Source organism: Falco biarmicus, chromosome 7 (assembly GCF_023638135.1).
Source record: "Falco biarmicus isolate bFalBia1 chromosome 7, bFalBia1.pri, whole genome shotgun sequence".
Lineage (NCBI taxonomy): Eukaryota > Metazoa > Chordata > Aves > Falconiformes > Falconidae > Falco > Falco biarmicus.
In genome coordinates this window covers 19,510,206-19,536,642 of record NC_079294.1, presented here as the reverse complement: position 1 = coordinate 19,536,642, position 26,437 = coordinate 19,510,206, and the positions used below count along the sequence as shown (strand labels likewise).

The window sequence follows — 26,437 nt, the reverse complement described above, 5'->3', positions numbered from 1 at the left end:
TTCCTGAGAAAGACCCACCAGGTCTAAACCTAGATGTACACTAAAGCCATGATGCCTTTATCTGACAATTACACCAATAATATTTTCTATTCTAAAAATTAATTTCACAGATAGAACACTGATGGATGGCAATACCATTAAGGGAATCCACAGTGCATTAAGGGAATGTCAGTACCAGCTCCAATTTTATTCTTCACTTTTCATTATGTATTTTATAAACATTTTTTTTTTAAAATACTCCCTGGGGAAACATTTTTGCTATGTTTTGCATCCTTGTACTTCCCTTAACAAACTAATCGATGCACAGAATTAGTATCTTTTTTATCTGTGTACTTACCAGTCTTAACTGACTAAGAACAAAGATCCTTTCTGATGCAGTACTCATGGGATGGTAAGACATTTCAAAAAATATTATACCCAGACTGAACAGGTCCACTTTCTAAAGGAAAAAAAAAATAAATGGAAACTTAAATGTAGTACCTGTGAATTCTCTGCAGAAGATGACAGCAGAGAAAAAAATATTTTCGCTAAGTTTTAGAGTGTATTACAGCTGGAGAGAAGGGTGGGTTTTTTGTGAGTCTGGTTTTTGGCTTTTGTTTTTTTCATTTAATTTTCTGTTAAATGACTCCATTACGATTTGTTAGACTTCAACGCTTTCTATCATCACAGCACTGCCATGACATAAAACTCCCACTTTGAAAACATTCTTACTTTGAAAACATTCTTGCTTTGAAATTCAGCTTGTCTCTGCAGGTAAACAGGTTCCTCTTTGATGAAGAAGTGCACCCCCACCTCCCAAAAATCACCGTATAGGAATCCAGGAGAACAACATATACTTCCAATGATGACATTTTACCTTAACTAAAGCCTGTAAGATTTCTGTCTTAATAATTTATAAAGGTCCTCTATGATTACCTACTTTCAACTCATTTGCACCTAGTCTTGGTCATAGCACAGGCAGAAAAATTCACCTACCCACATCCTTCTAACCATTGGTCTCCTCTCAAAGGAGAATTTCTCATTCCCTTGCTTATCACAGCAGTTCCACCACATCCTGTTCCACTTTGAATTCACCTTTGTTGAGCAGGAATGACCTAAATTGTATGTGGTATCTTAGATTCCATGCTACCTCTTTATTAAGTCTACTGTAATCGTACCTGATTGTATGTGGACTTAGTGCTTCCTTGGACCTCTGGGCTGACGTACAACGCGGTGCCAACCATCCCTGTCAAATTACCTGTGTGGCAAAAGTGGAGAGTACCAATTTCAAGAAAGCAGGAGAAAAATGCAGCAAAGTCAAGAAAAATCTCACTCATCTTCTGTCCTCATTTCTTCCAGGTGGGAATGCAGTCCTTATTAAGAGGGACACAGTTGGGAACAAAAACAGTCGAGTATGCAAAACAGACAGTTCTTACCTTCACATGTCAAGTACCTGTGTCTATCTGTAGTGGCTAAACCTATTACCTTACAGAATTGTAGTAGGTCAGCAGACAAATGATACAACTAAATTTCACTTCCATTACACCCATCTTAAGACAGACAATGTAGTAAAATCTTCTCAGAACACAAAATTCAGCCTGTTACAGAAAATGTCAAAAAAACCCCAAACTCACCCAACCAAAAATCCCTGAAGTCTTGAAATTGTCCTGTACAGGCAAGAGAACAGTGCAGATGGAACAGATATACAGGATCTCTATATACCTCACCATGGGAAAATCATGATCTGTGGCAGAAGGCTAGCAGTGGAAGCAACCTGATTTTTAGGGAACAGTCAAAACTGCCAGATTACATGTAACATATCTACCCAAATGTTGTTGGCTGGTTTGTTCCCACCCCCCTGCAAAAAAAGATTTTATTTTCAAAGAATGAATGGAAGTTCTAAGAGTATACAAGACCGCAGAACACAAGCCTTTACTTAAAATCATTTAGAATAAGCTACTATATAAACTAACCTGATGGGTCAGACATAGCACAACCATCAGAGTGATTTCCTTCTTGTTTAGAGACCACCTGAAATCAGGAAAACAGACATACTGTAAGTGGCACTTGAAATGCTTTGGTTGGCAGTACATGGTGTATTTCTAGAACCTTAGAAAATAAAAAAAAATTATGGCATTCACAATATTCAGTCCCATGAGCACTATGCTTTTATGTTTTATTTTCATCTTTCATGTTACTACAACACCAAATTCAAGTTTTTTTCATTCACTTTCAGCTGTACTTACTGCATTTGCTGGATGATCTGTAGCTAAACCAAAATCACCAATTTTGACATGATCATCTGAATCTAAAAAAATGTTTACAGGTTTCAAGTCTCTGTGGATCATTCCCTGTTACACCAGAACAAAGAAAAGAAAAAGAAAAAACCCCACATACATTAAATAATTATATATAAATAAATATTAAACAATAGACACAATTCAAAATAGAACTCTATAATAGACTAATCAATTGTATTACGTACTTTTATTATGGTAGGAAGTCTATGCATTAAGTATTATGTGTAAACATTACTGATGATTATTCTGAATTAAGACTATAGTATGTAGCCCAGGATCTAGAAACAGTTTCCAGTGCTACCAGATACCTAACAAAGCACTTTTAGAAGGTGGCCAGATTTTAGTGACAAAGGCAAAAATGTGAAGTGGTTCATTATAAAATTCAAGTTTATGATAAAACATTTTAAACCCCTAGAAAGGATTAATATTGGAAAGGGCAAGGAACAAACCTTGCTAATAAAACACCCCAAAATGAATAGAATATTAAGAAACCCATAGAGAAAGAGGTGTAATACAGGTATAACTGTCATATTTACTAACCTTTTCATGGATGTAAGCTAAGCCATCTAAAATCTCTCGGAAAAGCCTCCAAAGCCGACTGGTGTCTTCATATAACCCTTGGTCAATAGTATCCCTTAATGTGCTCTTTTCACAGTACTCCATCTTCAGTTGTGCATATGTATAGGGGACAGGGGGGAGGAATGAGCAGTTTTGTCAAGAAAACAGACCATCAGAAATATGCATCTGTGTGCATACTAATGCCTGGTTCTGTAATACTCAGTTCAGGAGCAAATAGTATCATGAAAACATGCAGTTATTTCGAATTTTCCCCAAGAGCTGTCTTTTAGTGAGAAAGCACACACTCACTTATGAGTCCTATCCCATTTTCTGGAACAATGGTACAAGCCTGTAGAGTAATATATTCTCTAACATAAATGTCAAAACCAAGGTGAAACCAGTCAAGCCGTAATATATGTTTAACTTAAACTTTAAAGAATCTCAGGCTTTATTTCACTTGGTGTCTTAACTGCTTATGAGTACACATAACACATGCAAACAAGCTTATTAAAATCCAATTCCATCTAATTGTATCTTCCTTCCAGACAAGATTTAGCATTAAGTGCACTCTAAATAAACCGCAGATCACCACAGTGCCGTTAGCTATGACAGCTGACTTCTCCCAGAAACAGTCTAACTCCTAATACAAAGGAGATATTGTCAGTAGTAAAGCCTGAAGTTGCAAACCTGCAGGAATTTTATTTATATAACAGTGTCTGCTGTTAGGGCCATACAATGGCTTTGCAGGTAACTGTTTTCCATTAAAAGAAAGTGCATACACAGTATATCATCTTTGAAGAGAACGAGGAAGTTTCCACATCTGCGAAATACAACTTCATACAGTACAATTCAACTCCACCCTGGGAATTAACACAACAACCAAACCCAAGAACACCAGCTACAGCATTAGGGGGTTGGAACGAATATTCTAAACAAATGACAAGCACAAGGCAAGACAGCAGTTTGGAAGCCATGCATCCAAAAAGGTTAGTTGGTTGGATTGTTCTAAGGTTAGGTCAGGAGTTGCCAACTTTCACTGATACACAAGCAGCAACAATGGTCCCATTTCACATTATGGCACTACAAAACTTTGTAGTTCTCTCCAGGAACAACTACAGATGCTTGGAAAGCATAACGAGCCGTGTGCACTGCACAGTGCCTTCCACCAGCCAAGCCTTTCAGAAAACCAGTCCACTGCAAAAACAACATCGAACTTAGTCCATCTGCACTTTTTAAAGGTCATTAGTTTTCTCATGAAAACCAGCAATTAACCTCTGCAGACTGGAATGAACAGTATCATTTCAGCTGAAATTGCAAGCATGTTTGTACCTGAATATACAGGTAATGCACTGTCTGGATGACTGGTGCCCTGTCTTCTCCGTGGCTATTCTTTTCATTGCCTTCTTCATCCTTTGTCACAATAAAAGTCATAGAGCAGTTACAGGAAGCTGTTCAGAGGGGTTTTTTATGCATATAACTATTTTTTAACAGCTGCAACACATTGATGAAAACTCGCCTTCTATGGCTAGATTTGAATAACAGCAAAATAATATATTGCCACTTCTTTAATGCCACTGCTTCTAAAGAAACTATAAAAACAGGTGTAACCTGACTCTCATTTTCTAAGTGGGAATGAGTAACATTTTGCCACAATTAGACACTGAAGGAAAAACATTCCAGATCTGGATGAAACCTAAATATCAAAGCGTATCACATTTTAAAAAATTTGAAATGAAAATATACAAAGCTTACTCAGTAGAATTAATAATGCAAGCCCTGCCCCCAACAAACAATTCTGATATGGTGTATATATTGTGACAAAAATGCACCGCCCTATTATTAAATCATATATTGAAAGCTTTTTCATGCCACTGCACATTACAACAGAAAGAGGAAGAAGATGAAGCTTTAGTAAGAGCATTTTACAGACCATCAGGATTGGCACTGACAGATTCTAGATGCTGTAGAAAACTGTGCATTAACTTTTTAGTGATACAGTGCACTGATACTTTTTAGTGATACAGTGCAAGTGCTGTGATACAAAAAACTTAAAATCAACTAAAACCTTACACATTATTCTGACTTCCTGTCTCTGACTGCTAGCAATATGCACTGTCACCACTTTGAAGAAGTGGCTAGGATGAGCAAATATATTGTTTTATATCATCTAAAAGCAGAACAGAATTTCAGCTTTCAGAGGCTATTAGGCAATCCATATGGTTAACTGATAAATCATGTACATAAAGTGTTAAACTTGCAATAACCACGCTCATGACTAAAAAGTGCAACTCACACTTAGCTCAATAAACACTATGGGAAACAGAATCCAGGTTAGCTGTATCAGATCTGTTTCTATGGAATGCAGTTCATGATGGCACAATATTTGCTCTGATGGAACGTAAGGTTATATGGTTCTGTACTTACATCTGAAGTGAAACAAAACTTCCCAGCTGACCTGTTTGCTTTTCAAAGACTATTTTACAATCTTTTCATTTTCACTAGCTTTATCTTTATACTTACTACAGGATGACCTTTACTGTTTTCATCCTCGTTATCAAAAATTATTTCACTGTCAGAATCTGTGGTTGGCCTGTTTAAAAAGAGAGAAAGAAAAAAAAAATACAAAAGTTTTGGGTACCAAGAAATATTTATTAAGAAATCTGGAAACTATTTGTGGAAAAAAAGAAAATCTAAGTTTCTGCTGAAGACCTTCCATACGCCTTAAACAAAAAAACCAAACCAAAATCAAACTCAAAAAAGTATCCTGCTTGCAAAGCAACACTTCCTTTGACAGCCCAGTCTCTTAAAGGGAAGGTACATATGTGCATTAATAAAATTTAATTTCTATATTCAATAAGCAAATCAGAGATAAGTTGACTTACTTGCTTAAACAAACAAACAAACAAACAAACATGAGTGCAAGCACCACTCCACACAGAGGCAGGTAGGTGAGTATGCTAATACAAATCAATCAAACAAACAAACAAACAAACAAAAAAAAGAGGACAACTAAGGTATTTTCCAGGATTTGTAGTATTCCTGTTAGTGTTTATTAAAAACTTCACTCTCAAAGTTGGAAAAGGCAGTCCAACATAAACAGTCACACATTCAGACACAAATGGGAATAAACTTCTAGAAGCCTAAACCAAAATTTTCCTCTTACTCTGACAGTTTTTAAGCTACACGTTTTGTTCTCCCTGGCTTTCTGGCTGCTGGCAAATACACTGTTTTTGAACCAGGGGACAGAACAAAAATATGGTAAACTACTTCTGACAAAGGAAGAGAGAATGATAGAGCACAGTTGGAAAAAACCACTATGCTCATGGTTCCTTTAGTGCCAATCCTGAAGCCTACTTACAAAATTGAATGCGAGAACACCCCATCAACATCATCGTCGTCATCACTGGACTCCTGATCAGCTCCACTGAATTTGTTGCTGGAGGATCTTTCACATGAAGTACTCCACTCAACTGAACTTGTCAAAACCGGAGGAGGAGCATTAGCTTCCACATCATTTGTCTCCTCTGTGGTGAGGATGAAGACACTGGCTTTGGCGGACAACCTTTTCTCTTCGGTTGTTTCAGATGATGACACAGTGGGAACAGGACTTTCATGTTTTTCTATCCAAGCATTGTAATACCTCACAATGTTCTCATGGTTCAAGCGGGAAAGTAATGTTACTTCCCCCTTAATCCTCCGAAATTGCTTGCTGGCAGGGTTTATGCGGATACGTTTCACAGCATAATAGCAACCATCAAGCTTATTTCTCACCTGCAAAATTCAAATAAATCTAAAGTCAAATGCTTATAAATGCCTTATCAAGTACTGCCAGAATAATTTCATAGAAGAGAAAGTTTTCCTTCCACCTGGGAAATGACTACAATTGAAATGCAAGCTTCCCCATACTGATAGCCTTCTCCTCAGGCTCCCAGCAGCCTCTCACAAAACTTCCCAGCCTATTCAATTCCAGATAAAACCCACAACACAGGCACAGAACACTAGAATTTAACAAGTAAAACCACACATACACCGAATATATTGTTTTGCTTCAGAGAACACAAACACATCCCCAAAAATGATTCCACAGAGGGAAATAATTTTTATACCATACCTTGATAACTGCTCCAAAAGCCCCTTTTCCAAGTAATTTTAGCTCTTCAAACTCATTGTAGTAGCGTGAAAATTGTCTTTGTGTTTCTGTGAAGAATGATGCGCTGGATATCTGACTGCTGGGTACAACTGTCTCGATGCAATCTATACCTGCCAAATCTGTAACAGGGATATCAGTTACCACAGATGGCAGCATGGGGTTATGGGGACAAAGCACAAGGGACTGTCAAATAAGCATCAGGAAGAAGATAAAACCTAAATAACTTCAAGCACAACTAAAACCTAAAATACACAAGTGCTCTGCTGCGTAGAGTTAAGGTGTAGAGTTCAGCTCTGGTACAAGCATAAACCTCAATATAGTTTTAATAACTGACATCAATTATGCTGGGCAAAGGAACTCATTCTAATGAGAATGTAAGGGGGGAAGAAGTCTCATTGGAACAGTATCTTCCACAGACCAAGTTAAGTCTGACATTTACACGATGCAGGAAGGGACTGAGTTTACAGGTTTAATTAAAGCATCAGCTGCTTCTACTGAAGAGACAACAGCTCCACTGAAGAGTCAGTCCACCCCAGCTAGTCATGGATATAGAAGTTAAAGACCATGCTAGCTTTTAAGTTAGTTAATATAAAACACTCATGCAGTCTTATGAAGCTCTAGCACTGCTCCATTCTTCTGTTACTGCAGGCACATATTCCACTTAGCAGAATACAGAAAGAACCAAATTTCTTACCATCTAAATTTTCTTCAGCTACAGGTGTTTTAATTCGTGGAATGTTTATAAAACTATGTTGTAACAATTGCTGAGGAGTCCACCTTTCCTTATCTTCCAAGCAAATGCATCTGTTAGCAAACCAAGAACAGGACTGTTCAAAGATCTATTCCGTATCAGGCTTAAATGCACAGAGAGGTCTCCTTACAGTCAAGAAACTACCACCTTTATCATTCAGATGGGAACCGGAAGCAAAACACAGACTAGACATCCACAGTAACACACAGTTTGCAGCAGGGCAGAGAAGAGAGCACCAGACCTGTCCTCTTGAACCCCAGATTAGCAGCCTGAGCTGTGAGGAAGCAACCACCTCTTTTCTAAAAACTAACTAGTGACACGGGGGATCTAGAGTTCTTTCAAAAAACTGTTCAAGACTTTAAAAACAAAAAAAAGAACATAAAAGAGAAAAATATACAGGAACACAACAAACATACTTTTCCAGAAAGTCTTGGAAGTCAGCAGGTAAATTGGTAGGAACAGCAACTGGATATTCCTTGGTTACTTGGCCCTGGCTGAGTGAAAGCAGAAGCAAGCCCAGACTCCATACATCTCCTTTTTTTCCAGGTTTGCTGGGAAGACCATCCTCACTAAAACGAACTTTGGTTTGCTCAAAAACATCTGCTTTGCAGATATCAGCTAAGCGCTTGGAAATACTGTAATCTGTCACCTTAATGTTACCTTCAGCATCTACCAGGATACTGGAAGCACAAAGAACTTTGTGTACTACTGAATTATTGTGCAAGTAGTCGAGAGCTGACAAGATCTGGGTCACATAATGGCGTAACTGCTCAACTGGAATTGGAGTCTCTTTGTGTAAGTATGTAGAAAGGCTGCAACCACTTATGTGCTCCACTAAGATGTCCACCACAATTGAATCATCTCCTTCTTTAAGGTTCATACATTTATAATGCACTATGTTTGGGTGACTTAGCTTCGTCAGTGAGCTGAACTCTGTTTCTGCACCCTGAAGCTGTTAAGAGAAACACAACATAACATGCATTGTGTCATATCTCATGAACACACCACTACTAAAATATGCAACACATACAAAATATATAACATTTTTGTTCTTCGCTAAAAAGGAAGTATTGTACACAAGAACAATTTTGGTCTCTGCCAGGTAAGCATGATTCCCTCTTTCTTCAGAATTTAAGTATTTTGTTTATGCATACTTGCAAATGCACTTTCTTGCATTTGTATTATTGTAAATGAACTCCTGAATACTCCAACACACCCATCTTCTGTGGTGCAGATACTCAAAACACCGGTCTTTTCTAGCTCATCACCACCCTCCCAAGCTTAATATAAACTAGCAGCCTCAGGGAAAACACTGAGCTTCACCTAACCTTCATTATGCTAAATGCAAAATAAGGGCATTACCTGTTTCTTACACTTCTCAACTTTTTCCATTTCATGCGTGGTAAGAAACCTTCCCATCTTCTTTTGCCAGTGTAGTACCCACTCATATATTAAAACAAAGTCTCCACTGCGAATTTCCAAGGCATTGTAGACTGATTTACCAAGCTGTTCATCCTTGCCTGTATACAGAGAAGAGGAACAGAGCTTCTTTTGTTTCCTAATGATTTGACAAGAGCTCCTGCAAATTCTAAGAACACCAGTAAGCCTGCTTTCTACAATTTCAGAAATACAAACCTACTTACAACTCAACAAGATCCACACCTACATGACAGATACGGAAATTATCAAGTCTGATGAGACTGAATGCTATGTAGCAGCAAATAAAAGCAACAGCACATTGGCAAAAAATTGCTGCACATTTTAAAGAATTTCAGGTTTTAATAAACAGTCTTCCTCCGGAGCAAATGCTGAGCTCTACACACAGTAACATAATTGTTTTTCCTCAATAAAATTCTCTTTGCTCCAGAGACTTTCAGGCTGTTCACCCTTCCACTGAGGAAGTGCTCTGTTGAAAATTAACAATACAAACATTTGATGGCCCATACATATGGGCACATCCTGGAGGCCTTTCAGCTCTGAACGTCTCCTATAGTTGCCTGTATTGTTCTCTCCAAACCCACTGCTTTTATGCCACTGCTATCAGCAGCAATGGAAGGAGACTAAGTATGCATTTCTAACCCCGTGCTTATTACCGGTTTCAGATTTCACTGAAAGCTAAATGACTTCTTGTTTGGTAGCCTGCATAGCTGACAAGCTAGCTATTTAAATTTGAAAGCATACAGTTTTCAGTATTATTTTAGTTATGTAGAGAACACAGTGTTGAGAAGGTGGGGTGGGTTATTTTTTTATGGCTACTCAGTTATGCAATTGTAGCAGGAGCAAACTTTTACTTAAAACAGTCCTAAGAAAATATAAAATATTTATCACAAAGTAACTTTTTATATTACTCTCTCCCACTCTTGACTGTGCTATTTCATGATTCACAGTATTCTCTCCATCCTTGCTGCTTGTTAACATTGCTTCAGTTCCCCCTCTCAAAAAAAAAAACCAAACCACCCAGTATTTCAAGCAACAATTGTTATTTTTCTTACCTAGACATTTCCCTTTATGGACAGTAAGTTGTCCAGCACCACTTGTGCTGAAGTTCAAAACTTCGTGATTCCTAGAGGACTCTTCATTATTACTAACAGAAAGCTGGCGTTCTCGTCTGCAATGTGAACAGAACATTTTTCCCCAACAAAAAGGTAGTATTGTTGCAGTCCCCAGTCCCTAAAGATACCAATTCTGCAACAGCATTAGCTTTCAGAGACTTGTATCCAATGATAATAACCATGTTTCAAAAATACTGAGTTAGTGCAGATACACATCTGATTAGAAATCCAGCATTTCAGTAGCAACATCATACTGCACTTGGTCTCTTTTATTTAAAGCCAGGAACCTTAGAAGTTCTGCATCTTAGGATGGCATGCTGAGGCGGTGGGGTGGGGGGTGGATAGAAAAAAAACCCAACAGTCAACATACTACAGCTCTGAAAAATATGTCAGTTTGACTTGATTAGCGTTCTCTTTCAAAACATTACAAAAAGCAAATATATGCAATTCTGGAAGTTTATTCCAGCATTAACTTAGTTATTTTTCCTAACTTAAAATGTGTTTCCCCATTTGCCTCCTTTACTACTCTAAACTCCTCCTTCAAGAAAAGGCAAGTTTTGCAAAAAATTTTCAAAGTCAGTATGCTTACATATAAGCAAGTAAGATACACATATGTATATATCTTGCATAAAGAGACCTCAGAGAGCTAAACACATCTAGCTTTTGTTTAGCTCTACAAACATGGCACCACAAGAAGTTTCAATGTTTCAAAATCCTTTTTGATTATTTCACCACTGCTAACTGACCTTTTTTTAAATAATAATAACACAGAATGTTAAGAATTTGCGTGGAAAATTACTAAGTCCATTGTATGTGTTCCACGTTAAAACACAGTAAACAAACTTGGGAGACACTTACCTTGTTCAACACACAGAGTCCCTCTTTGTGTTATATTACAATTAGCAAGAGATAGATTTACAGACTACAAACGCTATTCAGAAACAACTGCCGATATGACTCGCAATAGGCAAATGGAAGAGATGACAGCAAGGGTCACGTATCTAGCGTTGCTGATAAATAATGTGAAAATAAATTTTAACTCTACAGACAACAAAAAACCCAGGAATACACTATTTCCATTAAAACAACAGTCAAAAAAAGAAGTCATTGGCACAATCTGAACCAGGACATCTCCACTGTCCTTGACAGTTATATCAGCTATGAACACAGGAAACAGGGGTGAGGGTAGTAGTGGTTACAAAAAAACCCCAAAACAACCACCCTAAAAAACCCCCAACCTACCTGTATATCACCAATCCTAACCCAAATGAGTTATATACCAGCAAAAGAACCCTCCAATAATTCTTATTTTCCCTCCAGTAAGTTGCTCTGCAAATGCAATCAGCATTATCTGACTCTGCAACAGGGAATTTTACACTGGTGCGTCTTTACAGAAAACATTTTGACATGAATGTGAGCTTTAATCTATTGTGCTATTCCAAAACATTCATCAACTCATTTTTTTTCCTGCAGCTTCCAACATACTTTTAAGAAACTAAGTAAGCCCTGAATATACCTTCCAATGATTGCCAAATACTTTCTAAGTTAAACTAAGGGCCAAGCTGACTCTTCTAATGGGAAAGTTATGGATAATTTGAGAACACATGGATTACTTGGACCATGCCAAATGAAAGCGGGGAAGTGGAGGGACAGGACCAAAACACTCAGCTGAGCAACACAGCACACTGCTCTCTCGCCTTCAAATTTCACTTTGAGATGTAATGGGGTGGGCAGGTGTGTGTGTGTGCGGGAATCCACACACAAACCTGACATGCTTACTTTGAACGTCCAGCTGAATTTGGTCGGTGTTTACTAGTCACTCCATGTTCCAAACACCTCCCATTTACACTGGAAACAACTTTACATCCTGCAGTATCTTTCCTGTGAGAATTATCTTGACTTCTCAGAGCAGCTATTTCCAAACGTTCCTATGAGTGATGAAAAACACCAAATAAGTATGGCAATGGCTCCTATCCTAAAATTTGCGAGTATTTAACTACTATTCTACAAAATCACCCAGACCACAGAAGAAACAGGTTTTCACAAGAAATCTACATATGAGGCTGAGGAAGAAGTGCTGAGATTAGAAAGTACAGTTCACTGCTGTCCCTGGGCAAGAGTGTAAAGCTTCTTTACAGTGGAACAAGGAACATTAACATACTAGCTTTTTTCTATGTCTCTTTGAAAATACCCATCTCAGTACACTTACGATGATAATATATTGAACTACTTTCCCTTACAGTTGATTTTATTCCAGAAATAAATCCCATATAATCAAGAACCTATTGTAACCCAGATCTATTAGAAGCACTGGACGAGAAAAGATGTCCAGGACAATTCAGTCATGTAAACCTCTCAAATTTTCAGAAGCATATGCTACCGTACTGGGAATAAGCTATTGTGATGGGTTTGGTACACCTGCTTAGAAAGAATACCTGCTTGGCAATCTCTTTCTTTTTTCTTTCTTCTCTTTTCTCTTCTTCCCTTCTTTGAATCTCATTAAGGATTTCACGTTGCTGAAATGAATTTTGGTGTTGTTAGAGATGCAACAGTACACAGAATACAACTGTTAACATTACCCTGGTTTAGGGAAAAAAAAAAGCTATGATGATTTCAAAAGTGTTAAAGAGGACCTTTGGATCTCACAAGAATCAAAAAATACGAGTCACATTAGCTCTCCTGAGGAAATTAAAAGCATCAGTTGTATGATACAGGAGTACAGAGCTGTTGACAACAGAAAATTACTCCTACTGACAAGACGCAACAATGAAGTTTCATACACAGAAAAGACAGAGAAATAAGCTAAACCGTTCCTTGTTTTAAAGAATTTTTTTTTTATTCTATCCACATTCCCACAGTGTGGAGACTCCACACTTCTAGTCTCCACAAGACACAGATGAATCCCCTCGTTTCCAATGAAGAATGTATGTGGCTCCAAGGTCTCTTTAGACTAAATTTATTGTGCTCTGGAGAAGTCTGTCATAGCGAACGTTCCAGTCACTAAGATGGAATGCACTTCATATATATATTTGCTTACACTTTTGTATAAGGACGTATTTGTAAGTGATCCTTATAGGATCAGGAATCAAAATTTGTTTCAATCATAAGTAATTCTCAGGGTCAAAATCACATTATTAAAATATTACAACTGCAGCAGCAGATCATGTACTACATACTGATCAACTCATACTGACAGGCCTGACGAGTTAATAATTCATAAAAACCCACTGCTATGCAGAACTACTTACAAAATAATGATTGTTTAGTTTATTAAGAATACAGGGTTATTCATATTTTAACTTCTCTTACCTCCTGCTCCTCTCTTCTCTTAACTTCTTGTGCTCTACGCAATTCCTCCTGAGCCAGTCTTTCTTTTTCTTTTTGATGGTTTTTCAGCATTTCTTCATGGAAAGACTTGGAAGGTGGTTTATTGTACTCACTGAGAAATGACTGCACATGGTCAGCAAGTTCAAATATCATCACCTGAAAGAAAATAAATGTGAATGACACGCGAAGTTCAAAGAACAAGTAGATTGCATAGTAAAATAATACCCAACTTGAAAAAGCAATACAGCAGCACAGTAACTGCTGATTTTGTTACTTATCAGGGAGAATTTACCGTATTTCACTAATTTTTTGTCAGAATTATTTATTAATAAACTGTAACATAAAAATCCCTGACCACAGTAACAAAGGTGGCAAGTATTACTGAAAGACAGCCAACTTCAAACATAATCTTTTTCTATTTAAAAAAACCCTAAACCACGTTCCTTTTCTCATCTTCTTTTAGGCGTATTTTTCTATTCACAAAGATACGTGTTTATGACACATGAGCTACAACAGAATAAATCCTTTGCAATTGTCTATTACTGTATCTGCAGGAAATGGAAAAAAAAGGCTTGATGCAGCAAAACTGAACAACAGGCAACCCCTTCCAAACATGTAAAGTTGACAGGCTTAGGAAACTGAAAGCAGAGTATTTATGATTCCATTTCAGCATATAACAGCTTCCACAGCTGTGCACTTCTTTCTTTTTAAAAGAGAAATGGAGCGGATCAAATGCGTACACATGTAACATTTCCAAATAGTCACAAAAAACATACCATAAAACCTGCTTTCACCAAGAATTCAATATTTGCCAGTAATTCTTTGAATTGTTTCAGCCCTCAGCAACAATGGAAAAGTATCTTTAATACCAAACATGCCTGCAGACTTATAAAATCCCTTAAAATAGATCAAAGTTCTAAGTTTCTTGTGTTTCCCCATCTTTCTCTTTCTATCCTATTTGGGGAGGAAGTCAAGTATCGCTAGTCCTAAACACAGCAGGAGAAAAGGCACAGTGGCATTGAGTGACAGTGCTACAGCCACACAAGTCAACTGTTCAGCTGGTGTTATAATTAAGGTCTCTTGCCCATCAATTCAGCATTAAATGAACAAGATTACACAGAAAACCTCCCCGTGTTAATCACTGTCTGCCCAAACAGGTATAGCCACTTGTAACATTCAAATTTATCTGTAAGGTGCAGAAAGCTTTCAGTTTTAGTGCTAGTATTGCTTTTCATACTGTGAAGTAACTCTAAGAATAACATGAACTTTTAAATCTGCCTATAAACAGGGATAAAGCTTGCACTATTTATACATGCACTGTATTACGAGCATGCATATTGCAAACTTTCATTAATTAAAACATTCTTAAGCAAGAAAGTCTCTCCTTCCTTAAGAGAACGGCAACTTACACTTCTAATGTCCATGTGTTCCATTATGTTACACCACACACATTTCTAGAACTACTTGGGTCCAGAGTATATTTCTCACAGAAGTGAAAAGCTCTTACCTCTCCACAGCGCTGTTTTGCCAGTTCAGCTAGTCTGGATTTTAATTCATTTATTTTCTCATTTGACAAGCCTTTTGAATTCTTTAGTTGTATTTCAGGAACACTGGGGGACAGCAACAAAAACATTTGAATGTCCTCTTTAGAAAAATTGAGTGTAAAAAGCAACACAATGTTGATAAAAACAGTGGGTGAGGGAAAAGGAATGGAGTTCATAGTTACTTGGCAATTAGTCAATGCTTAATAAGCAGTACATAAATATTACATATACAATATAGAATAAAGCCAGAAATACTGTTTTATATTCCTTACCAGCAAACCTTCTGGCTGCAGATTACCTGTCAGTTATACTCAACAGAAGAACTATGAAAGAAACCCTGCAGACTCATAATTCAGCTCTTAACCAGTAATTTACTTAACAATCCTTTAAAAATATTACTAGCATAACATTTAGGTATTTAAGATTTACTTATCACTACAGAAGTTACACAAACCTAAAGAAATATATGCAATAAATAACAGCTATATTTTTAAAATGTTTAACATCAAAGTAAACAATTAAAATGTCTGTAGCTATGTTACCTTAAATCAGAAAAAATCAGAGTGGCTGTTAACATCCTGTGTTACAGGTTATAACTGAGCTATCACTTGGTAAGGAATAGCACTTCCCTCATACACTGCTTGTGCCATAGCACAAATGGATCATCTGCAATCCTTTTCACATTCCCTGTGGCGAACTCTTTCAAAAGGCTAATCCAGGAGAAAACGGGAACAGCGGATACAACTGAGACAGCATATCGCTTTAAAAATGAAGATTCAGTCCCTCTCTCAGCAAGTCATGAGCTGAAGAAGTTTAAAAAGGGCACCAAGATGCTAGCAGGTACACCTGTGTTTATGTCTCTCCAAACAACAAACTGGGGCTGCAGTCCTGAACTGACAAATGCATCCCCATTATTCTCCATTGCACAAAAGACTACATCCAATTCAGGTGCCAAATATTACAGTTGCCTATTATAAAATACCACAGGCTTAACAAATACTGACATGCAGAAAGCAACAATAAGAGTGACGAATAACACTAAACATTTATTCAACTTATACTTACTATGGAAAACAGAGAAAAATGGTTAGATTTTAATGTTCACTCACGTATCGGGGTAAGTATGTGGACACCTGACCCACAGATCAACTTTGGCATATACTTCATTATCACCAGTCAATCCCTGAGGACGCAGAACTAAATTAATTTCAGGAGGTTGTCGTACCTAAAATGGAAAACAAAACTTTTGATTTAAAAGGGGTTTTTTTGTTTTGTTTTAATGGAAGCACACAACTCTCACAACCTATATTATGGCAGAATTCAGGTTAGACCATCCAAACTGTGGAAAAAAAAAATCTATTAAGGTATTGACGTTGCTCAATGAGCGTGAACTGGTTCGCTGATTATCCAGTTTATCCAGTGTATTTTTACAAAGTCTTCAGATAAGTGTAGTTACAGTTGTTAGAAAGATGACTCAGGATGAGCAAAAATGAGGTTTTATAATAAAACCCATGTATTCTGCTTATTGTAGGCTAGTAGTAGGAAAAAAACCCAACAGATTATTTATGATATCACAAATTAAAGCATTATAAGAACAATACTGTTTATTTCGTGGGTTTTTTAGATCACCAACACACACCAGTCAGTATTTTATTTTCTGACATGGCAATAGACTATAACATCACATCCATATACACACCTTGTGTGGCCAAGCAAATGGATAGTAATTTTTCGGTATTACATTTTTGGTTTTGGCATTAAAAAATAATTTTATCAATTGCCCTTCCCCCTTATCCTGTTCAAATTGCCTACTCAAAATCAGAATAAAGAAAAACATGCCCATATAAACATTTTAAACTTTTTCTTTTCAATTAGAAAATTGATTTTTTTGGAAAAAACCCAACACAGGACCTTGACATGACAAACAAGTAGGGAAATAAGACAAGGAATAATAAATACAGGAACAGGTTAAAAGATGGTCACTGCCCCCTCTATTTTCCCTTTGCATTTCCAGCAGGGGCAAGAACAGGTTAAGTCACAAGAATGTCAGGTATGATTTAATAGGGAGTGAGGTCTGGAACACTGCTGAGAACCCAGCCAAGTTACACAGTGGTCACATCAACCCCCGGGCAGGGGGGAAGTTATAGGTTGCTGCAAGAATTTGAAATTCAGGTTTATCGCAGCAAAATGACAGCAGGGGGGCTATGATACGTTTTGTAGAAACTCAAGACGAAAGAATTTTAGAAGAAACGACAGTAGAGGGAAGGTGGGGAATGGAAAAGAGTGACCAGTACCTCCAGGTACAGGACAACAGTGCCACGGACGCAGATGGAAGACATTAATTAGACATTGTGGACACAAAAGAGAAATGGGGAAAAAAAAAAAAAAAGAGTACTAGATCTGAGCACTAATTAGCTGTAATTAATAAAAGCCAACTATAAATCCGAAAACTAAAGTATTATGTTATTACGGAAACAGCCACAGTTCGAGTAAACCACAACATATAATGAACATGCGAAGATCAGCAACATGTATACTGACGAGATGAATAAATTAAGCAGGTAACGTAATTAGCCGGTTAAGGGTTGAATTATAATTAAGAGGCAATTTTACAAAAATCTGACAGTTAATTGCAATGTAAGTTACAGGCACAGCTGTAATTACAGCGCACACACCTCGGCCCAGCGCGTTAGCTGCGCGGGCGGCGGGTCACCGGGCCGCCGCGGGGCGGGGCGGGCCATGGGCGCGCAGCAACAGCCGCGCCGGGACTCGGCACCCGCGTTCCCACCGCCCGGCCCCGCTCTGCCGCCTGCTGCTCCCGCCCGCCCGGGGCCGGCCTGCGAGCGGCTCTGCCCCGCTGGCGCCTGCGGGCCGCGCCAACGGGGGAGCGGCCGCCGGGCGAGGGGTCGCGCCGTGCCTGCGGGCCGCGCCGCCCCTAGGCCGCCCCACGGGCTCCGCGCAGGAACCGGCCGGCTGCGGCAGCCCCACTCGCTACCTTCCAGGCCTGGCTCTGCCGCAGATCCTGGAAGTCCTGCCCGTAAATGGACTCCAGCACCTGGAGCTCGTTCTCCTGCCGCAGCTGGTAGCTCTCCGGCGGCTCCGCGGCCGCCTCCGCCGGCAGCTGCTGCGCGCCGCTCGCCCGGGCCATGTCAGCTCCCCGGGCGGGGGCGGGCGGCAGCCATGGCGGGCAGCCCCGCGGCACTTGCCACCGTGGAAGCGGCGCCGGCCCAGAGGGGGCCGCGCTCCGCTGCGCCCCGGCACCGCCTCCGCGGCGACGAGAGGAGGAGCCGGGCGGCCGGGGTCGACCAGCCCCGCCTGGGGCCTAGTGGGGAGCTTAGCGGCGGCGGCAAGAGGCGGGGACGGTCCCGCAGCCCTCGCCTCCGCGCCGTGCAGGGCTGTGGGCCCGGCAGCCTCGCAGGGCCGCTGCCGCCGTGTGAGGGACCGCAGCATACCGCCCGCTGCTGCCGGCGTGCCCGCTCAGCCCCTGCGGCCACTCACGGTGCCCCCCGCCTTGTCCCCGGCGCCTCGGCCTCGCAGCTGTGTAGGCCAGTAGCTGTACCTCATGGAACCATAGTGTAGCGCCACTGGAAGGGACCCACAAGGATCACCGAGTCCAACTCCCTGCTCCTTGCAGGACTCCCTAAAACTAGACCATGGGACCAAGATGCTCCTCAAACTCTTGACAGGCTTGGTGCCATGACCGCTTCCCTGGGGAGCTGGTACTGCTTGACCAACCATCCTCTCAGTGAGGAATGTTTTCCTAATGTCCAGTCTGACCTTTCCCAAGACATGCCTCCAGGTACACCTGCAAATGCAGAGATACGCACCACATGCAAGTATAGATTTTTTCAATAGACCTTGAGAAAGATTTGTAAAGGGGAAAAAGAGCCACAAGATTCAGAATGGATTTCATGTAGAGCTGGGGGAGATTGCAAATTCATGTGGAAACTAAAAAATGCTTCCACCAGTGATCGCTTTAATAACTGCCAGGAGGTGGAGCACAAGCAGCCCCTTAGTCCTTGGCTGGTTGAACCGCCGACACTGAGTGAGGCCAGACCCTGTGAGTGCCCCATCAGCCCCTGGGTGCCCCCGGCGGGACTTGCCGGGGGGAGGCAGCTGGGGGCTGTGAGGGGAGTACAGGTGAGCAGGGCAAAAACGTGCTTTTCTTCAGTCACTTCGTGTGGTATCTACTGGACAGAAGGATTGTCACAGGATGATGTAGCCTTCAAAGTTTTGGGATCATTCATACATACATGCTTATCTAATTAGGTGTGTAACCTCCAGGCAAAGAAAAATGTTCCAGTAGTCTGCAGCTTGTTGTCATGCACCCATATACTATACTTAGGTGATTTCATTTGTTATAAAATGTAGGAAACCAGTGTGAACTGCTGAAACGGAATGAAATTAATCTTGGAGTTTTCCTTCTGCCTTAGACCTAGTCATGTCCATACCAGGATCCCCATTAGTTACCTTTTCCCTAAAGATCAAGTTCCATCATCTTAATTGATAACAAATAAAATAGGTTTCACAGCCATACTTGCATTATTTTAAATCTCTACTGTTACAGTATAATGGACTCAGTTTTTCTTTACTTTTGCAACTGCATGAAAAATCTTCTGATGCTTCTCTTTATTTTACGGACAAGGTCTGTTGATCATTGGAGTTCTGGTGATCTTTACTATACTCCCTGACCTTCGGAAACTGACTTTTTGTTATAAATAGACCACTTAAGGAGGGACTTAGTCTAATGAATAGTTTCTATAGACCTCTCTTTGATCTTCTGAAATTGAAAGCTTCTTACATGCATACTTTTGTTTATTTTTCAGCTTCAGTTAAACTGAATTTTTATGGTCCCATCTGGGATTATAACTTATTTAATAACTGGTAGTTTCATAACGTCATTAGTATCTAACAAAACCCAAATCTTAAATTGTATCGCTGTTCTGATTCTGTTCTCTGTTCCTTACCATGCCTGGGGCCTGGAATGTACCTTTAGCAGCAGCACTTTTCTGTCTTATCTTTTTTTGTGTTGAGTGTGTGTGGGAAACGTGACCAAAGCTGTGTAGTGTTTATCTAGCAACAAGAGAGATCTCCTTCTACGCAGTCAAATGTGATGTCCACTAGAGTTTCTTGCACCTTCTTAGAAGTAACTGCTACAGTTGATCCACTGGTGCAGTTGGGTATGCTCATCTATCAATTTGTATAAATAGTCTCTCTGTTAAAGACTAGAAAGAAAAGTTTCTAGGTCACAGACTCATCTTCTCTCCCACACAAAGACACAGCAAGGATGGCTAATTTTGAGATAATGATGCAGTAAGTAATTAAGAAACTTCAGTAAAATTTTCTTTAACAGAATTGATGGGTTTATGCTTTCCAAGCACTCTGCGTAAGGCACACAGCCCAGCACATGGGAAACTATTCCCCTGTTACATTGTGTGACAATGGGTGGGTCAGGTAACTCTGCCTTGTTATAGCTGCCCAACTGTTCTGGTTCTTCGTTGACTTGGCAAAATTTTAACGAGTTGGGATTAAATGTTCTAGACCAGATGTCTACCTCAGGCTGTTTTATTTTTTCTCTTAATTTCTTCTACAATGATGTTTCTAAGAAGAAAGCCAGAGAAAAATATCATCATAAAAACATTCTGAGAATTTCTTTTAAGAAGTCTTGCACGCTAGCAGAAGTGTGAAAATCTGATGGGTGAGGGGGAAGAGGTAACTTTTTTCAGTGCTGTGGCTTTGCTCAGCTAGCCTTGTGAAAACCTGCATAAAGTAAACCAAGTATTATTTGGGGTGGGGGTGGGAGTGAATATTCACATGTTCTGCACAGATTTATGGACTACAGTGAACAATTACCGGAGAGCCACCTGCCTTAAACATGTGCCAGACTGCATCGGGACAGAAGCTACCCTGCCAAAATTTAAGAGAAAATTTCAAACCCTCATATCCCACAACATTAAAATGTAATTCTAGTTATTAAAATTTAACGATGTGAGAGCATGCTTTCACTTCCCCCCCGTGCACAGCTGAGGGGAGGTGAGTCTCTCTAGGGGAAGTGCAGAAGAGAGGGGAAGGGTCCCAGAGGGAGGAGCTGCAGAAAGGGGTGGCCCTGTGAAGAAAAGTGCCTTGCAGGTGGCTGGGAGAAGGTCAGTCTGGTCATGGAGATTGGCCAAAATGGCCACAGGAACATTGGGGGAACCAAAAGGAGGAAGAAGCCAGTTGAGGAGTCCCAGGAAACAAAGATGAGGGAAATGCACAGTGGAAGCTGATGAATGTTGCCTGGGAAATGTGGGAAAAACTGAGACTGGGTGGACAAGGTGAATGGGTTGGGAGTAGGGGCAAGAGGGAAGGGTAGGCGGGTGAGTAAGCCTGGGGCCAGGCTGGGAGTGGGGAATACATGAGTTACTGGAGAAGAGCCTGGAGCAAAGACCTGACACTTGCACACCCACAGAGGAAGCTGCAAAGCGCAGGGCCCAAGCACACGGAGGTGCAGGTGGAGGTTTGTTTGGCCAACGGCCTCCAGGGCCTGTGGTGGGATGGGGCAGTGGCAGTCCCCATTCCCCTGAGGTCAGCACTGAACCTGTGGCAGAATACACAGCCCTTCCCCGTTATCATCCCAGTTCACATCTCAGGAAACAAGACACCTCACAGAAGTATGTTTTGTCAGGTCGGGGTCTTGCTGTGCAGGGGCGATGCTCGCGGGCAGCCGTTCTTCGGGGGGGCGCTCCCAGATTCGCCGGCCAAAAGCTGAAAACCCCTTTCTGGCTCAATTTTTAACTAGCCATCCTCCTAAAATCTTCAGGTTAAAGGCGAATGTGCACCCACTATACGGATGCACACGTTTTACACAATTAAAGCCCAAACCCATTATGCATACGAAGGCGTTTTTCCGACGCATTATGTATTTTAAAAAATCTCAATTTTAACAAATAATACATATATCTAGAAGCTAGCACGGTCTTTTGAAATTCTGTCCTCAGAATTACGGACCCGTTTTACAATACCGGTTTAGAAACTCGAGACTTCCAGACACCACCCGCCCACCGACGCCAAGCTGCGGGCGCCCTGCCCACCCAGCCGCGACCACCCCACCGCTCCCCAGTAAAATGGCGGCCCCGCCGGCCCCTCCGAGTGCCGCGCCCACGTGATGGCGGCCCCCCCGCCCCTGGGGAGCGCGGCGGAGGCGGGAGCTCAGCGCCCCGCCCCGCCCCGCCGGGCCACCGCCTCCCGCGGGCGGCGGGGCTTGGCGGCGGGCCGCAGTGTGGAGCGGCGGGGCTGCGGGCGGCGGCGGCGGCGCGCGGTTGTGCGGTCGGGCCGCGATGTTGTCTCACGTACGAGCGGGGCTGCCACCGCCAGCCGCGCTCGGTGCCGGGCGCGCGCAGAGCGGGTCACGCGGGATCGTACGGAGGCTTTTTGGTTGACTGGGGGCTCGAGTGCCCCCCGCCTTGGGATTCCAAACCAAATTAATTTTCCCCGAGAAATAGCTGGAGTGCAGTGGAAGCCATTGAGCGGTCATTTACTTCCTTGGACGCTGTGTAAGGGTCTTCTGGGCGTCCAGCGTCGCGCAGAGCAAGGAGGGACGCGGGACGGAGCCATGTCTCACCACAGGAGTGGGCAGGAGGGAGGAGAGCGCTAGGAGATGTACAGCGGGGAAAGAGGTGTCCGTCCTCTGCCAGGGCTGTGAGAACGGCTAGCGCCAAGGCTGAGAGTGGCGTGGGGGGGACACAGCTTGCGGTCCATCAACTTTTCCAAAATGGATTTAACGTATAGTAAGTCCGTGAGCGCGCGAGCGTGTGCGCGGCGGGCGTGAGGTGACCTTCTGGTGGGGTTGGGAAGACGAGCTGCCGTGGGGACTGTAATGTCCTCGTTCACCCTTATCGCAGTAAAACGTGCAAAGGAAACGCTGTGGTGTGGTGAAGTGAGAAATATGGGACAGCTAATTGCAAGGAGGAGCCTGCTTTATTTTCTGCTTTTCTGTACCGGCTGTCACGATTTGTAAGGTAGAAATGTGAAAAGCCAGCCCTGCCTTCCGGGACACAGAAATGTGAAGGTGCCACGGAGTGTCAGAGACGGGGCTTTATCCTTAGAAGCACCTTTTTGCCGGTTGGCTCCACTGAGTCATTAAAGGCAAGGGCTCCATAACCTGTGGTTATTAGGTGGCAGCAGGGAAGGCAGGAACTTGGCCATGGGGTACGACAAAAGCTGGATCTCGAGGAACGGAAGCGAGCACGCCCCATACCAGGCTGTCACCAGAGCTCTGGAGTTGAGGAACACCTCGGCTGGGCAAATGGTGTGGCAGGGTGGGAATGGCAGCGAGGCTGGCGCCGTGGAGCGTGAGGAGCACGGTGAAGAGCAGACCTACAGGCTTTTCACTACCACGGTGCAAATTGTCATCTTCGTAGGCTCTTTGCTGGGTGAGTGTGTGTCACCGGAGTTTTTTGTTCATGTGGTTTGTTTATCCTTGTGGTCAGGGACTGCAGACCAAACAGTAACTAGCATGATTTTCTGTCTGTCTTAATGACTCTTCTTTTTGCATCTTAGGTCCTCAGGTGTATGATTTCAAGTTCCTTGTGGGTTTTTGATGTGTAAAAAGCTATTACTGTGAAATGTTATTCATCACAGATGAGAACTGGTACATTACATGCATATGTTACTTAGCAAACTTTTCTACCAGAACTTAAATAAGCAAAAATTAAGTGGGTTGCTTACCTCCTTATTTTCAACTGTAACGGGATCTGTTCTCTTTACTATAGAAAAGGGTGTGGAGTGTTTTAAACAAGTTTTACTGAATTTCTGTTTCACACTGCACTAGTTCTGTGTGTCCTGCAGATTTAAATTAATTCTTTGGAAGTACTTTATGCTGTAAATATGCGTAACCATATCCAATCTTGTCTACTTGTTAGCCTTAAAGTAGGAATCATTGACTTTAAGTATGTTGTAGTAAACTAGCAATATATTGCCATATAACTTTAGAAATGCGTGTGTGCATTTGCTTTCAAGGTGCTTATAGTATGTAGTTTTGTTATGAATACATGTGCATTTCTTACAAAAAAAAAATAATGCAAAATAAGCCTTATGGTGATTCCAGTTAGCACTGTTTGGGAGATCAATGAGCAGATTTCAGTAACATGCCACTACTATCTAAATCATTCAAAGCTGGTTACTGGAAATGATGAGGCTTTCCACACAAGGCTTGACTGGGAAAGCCTCCAGCTCTCTCAGGAGAGTTCAGTAGGACTTTGCTGATGGTCACTGGCTGTTATTATCAAGGATTTGTTTCTGCTTTCCCTGATCTTGAGTAATGCTAGAATCTGTTTCTGTAGTCATGGTAATTAATTCTAATACCCATTTCTTCTTGGTAATATTTATTATCACTTAAATTGTTGCTAAGAAGATGGTAAACCTAGTTTTGGGACAGCATTGAGCTCTGGGCTCAGTCAGCGAAACTGATTATTCCTGTAAATCACTGAGACTTTTGGCCTCAGCTGTTCTTCTGTACAGTGGGAGTAATCCTCATGGTTCTTGCTTTTTTTCTATTTAGCACGTAGGTAGTGTGGGGAAATGACTCTTGTTTTCTGTATGTTGGGTAGTGCTTGACGCAAAATGATAGCCAGCAAATAGTGTCCTAAAAATAACAATTTGGATGAGAAAAGTCAGAATTGTAGTTCTTTACTTTTTGGGTTTTGAGCTTTAAGAGTCATTTGGGTCATATGTCCAGTCTTACTTTCATGAGCATGGATCCTCCAACTTTATTTGAAGAAGAAAGCACACGCTCTTGTGTAGTCATGCCTTCAGCAGCTAGGAGTTCTTAAAAAACAACCAACCAAAAAATACCATAGCTATAAATTTTGCAAGACTACTGTAAGTCATGGTTTGGCACTCCAGCAATTTGCTTTTGAGAGGTGGACTCTGGGAAAAGATTTGGACCTGTTACAGGGGGATTATCAGCAGATTGGATGCTGGGAGGCTGATCAAGCTTCCAGATCAGTAATTTCTTCAGGCCTATCAAAGAGCAAAACAGGAGAGAAATCATGTTGTTTTTTAAATATGAAAACGCAGCAGATCAATGACAGATGTTAGCAGTGTTTCCATGAATTTACATGTGATGGAAAAATCATGAATTTACAGTGATGGAAAGCAACTATTTTTTTCAAACTACCTTCTTTTCCAGTCTCCCTGCTGCCCCGAAACACTATTTTAAGAACATTTATGATATGCTATTGTAACAGCTGAAAATTTGAGGTCTTTAAAAATGTCTTCCCATATCACCCCTATGAATGTATGGCTGTTCCCTCTTTACTGAATGGAAACAGAGCCACAAAGAAGCTGAAGCCCCCTTCTTCAGAAGGTCTTAGGGTTTTGGTACCTGCATGCTCAACCCTTATATGTGCCAGAAGTTTTGCTTGTGGGCATGCTGCACACTATCTCTGCATCAGTAGGGGAGAATAACTTGATATTTACCTCACACTTAGGCTTACACAAAGGCCATTAATTAAAGTTTTCCTCTTCATTTGTTCTACTGCCATGGTCCTTAGAGCCGTGGGTGGCATCCAGCTCTTCTCCATCAGGTGAGCCCTGCAGTTGAGTGGAGGAATAGCAGTTCTTTGGTCCAGGAAGTCTCAGATTTCTTTTTGCAGAGGGGAAACCCTTCAAGGGGAATTAGGACTCTCCTTCCCCCTGAAGCACAGATAGGGGAGGCAGGATGTGTGGGTATATGCCTCAGTCTGGATAATGTTTATGTCAGACCCCAGTACTCAGCAGTGTATGGCATGGAGAGTTCCAGGTCCTACAAGAGGGAAGAGTCACAGTCAGGGTTGTGAATTTAATTAGGGTTTCTGCTGCGCAGAAGAATGTGATAGTGATAGTTGTAAGAGAGATGGACACTCTGGTTTTTTTCCTCCTGTTTAAGACCATTATTAGAGACTTTTAGGGAGGCTTGTAACAGTAGGAGAAATTTTGTGTTAATTTTCACTAAGTTGTGAAAGGACAGTGCTATGGTGAGTGTTTCATGATACCTGCTGGAGGCAAGAAAGAGTCAAACTGTTCTGTATGGTTACCTTACAATATATTGAAAGCACATCCTCAATTTATTTATTTATTTTAGCTAGCAATAACGATAACACTAGATTCTAGAATTTTTGTCTTTGAAAGGGGTTATGCAGTTGTTACAAGTTTGCCAGAGCTTGAACCAGGGTGTGACCTTAACACCTGCCTCAGAGGATCTGACTGGTAGAACCAACCAGAAGTATCAAGAAGAGGCTTCTAACCGGCAGATTTTT

General features: G+C 41.2%; 2 protein-coding genes across 8 annotated transcripts in view; one reads left to right on the top strand and one right to left on the bottom strand.

Annotated features, from left to right (window-relative positions):
* EIF2AK4 (eukaryotic translation initiation factor 2 alpha kinase 4) overlaps positions 1–18,626 on the bottom strand; it is a 37,717-nt gene extending 19,091 nt beyond the window's left edge. Inside the window, exons 1-19 of one of the 3 annotated variants that reach the window (XM_056345205.1) lie at positions 18,157–18,399; positions 16,271–16,386; positions 15,125–15,227; positions 13,600–13,773; positions 12,726–12,806; positions 12,070–12,218; positions 10,231–10,346; positions 9,101–9,258; positions 8,155–8,690; positions 7,682–7,791; positions 6,949–7,106; positions 6,196–6,608; positions 5,358–5,427; positions 4,167–4,247; positions 2,820–2,942; positions 2,226–2,330; positions 1,953–2,010; positions 1,158–1,237; positions 338–439 (exon numbers count right to left, since the gene is read on the bottom strand). In XM_056345205.1, the coding sequence (XP_056201180.1) occupies positions 338–439; positions 1,158–1,237; positions 1,953–2,010; positions 2,226–2,330; positions 2,820–2,942; positions 4,167–4,247; positions 5,358–5,427; positions 6,196–6,608; positions 6,949–7,106; positions 7,682–7,791; positions 8,155–8,690; positions 9,101–9,258; positions 10,231–10,346; positions 12,070–12,218; positions 12,726–12,806; positions 13,600–13,773; positions 15,125–15,227; positions 16,271–16,386; positions 18,157–18,309 (2,886 nt within the window). In that variant the 5' untranslated portion in view covers positions 18,310–18,399. Of the gene's footprint in view, positions 1–337; positions 440–1,157; positions 1,238–1,952; positions 2,011–2,225; positions 2,331–2,819; positions 2,943–4,166; positions 4,248–5,357; positions 5,428–6,195; positions 6,609–6,948; positions 7,107–7,681; positions 7,792–8,154; positions 8,691–9,100; positions 9,259–10,230; positions 10,347–12,069; positions 12,219–12,725; positions 12,807–13,599; positions 13,774–15,124; positions 15,228–16,270; positions 16,387–17,836; positions 17,918–18,156 lie in introns of those variants that run through there. The other 2 variants (XM_056345206.1, XM_056345204.1) reach the window with 2 other exon arrangements.
* A 3,664-nt stretch (positions 18,627–22,290) lies between these two features.
* Positions 22,291–26,437, top strand: part of GPR176 (G protein-coupled receptor 176) — a 37,044-nt gene continuing 32,897 nt past the window's right edge. Inside the window, exon 1 of one of the 5 annotated variants that reach the window (XM_056346884.1) lies at positions 22,291–22,693. In XM_056346884.1, coding sequence (XP_056202859.1) covers positions 22,306–22,693 — 388 coding nt within the window. In that variant the 5' untranslated portion in view covers positions 22,291–22,305. Of the gene's footprint in view, positions 23,573–26,437 lie in introns of all 5 variants that reach the window. The other 4 variants (XM_056346886.1, XM_056346885.1, XM_056346887.1 and 1 more) reach the window with 4 other exon arrangements.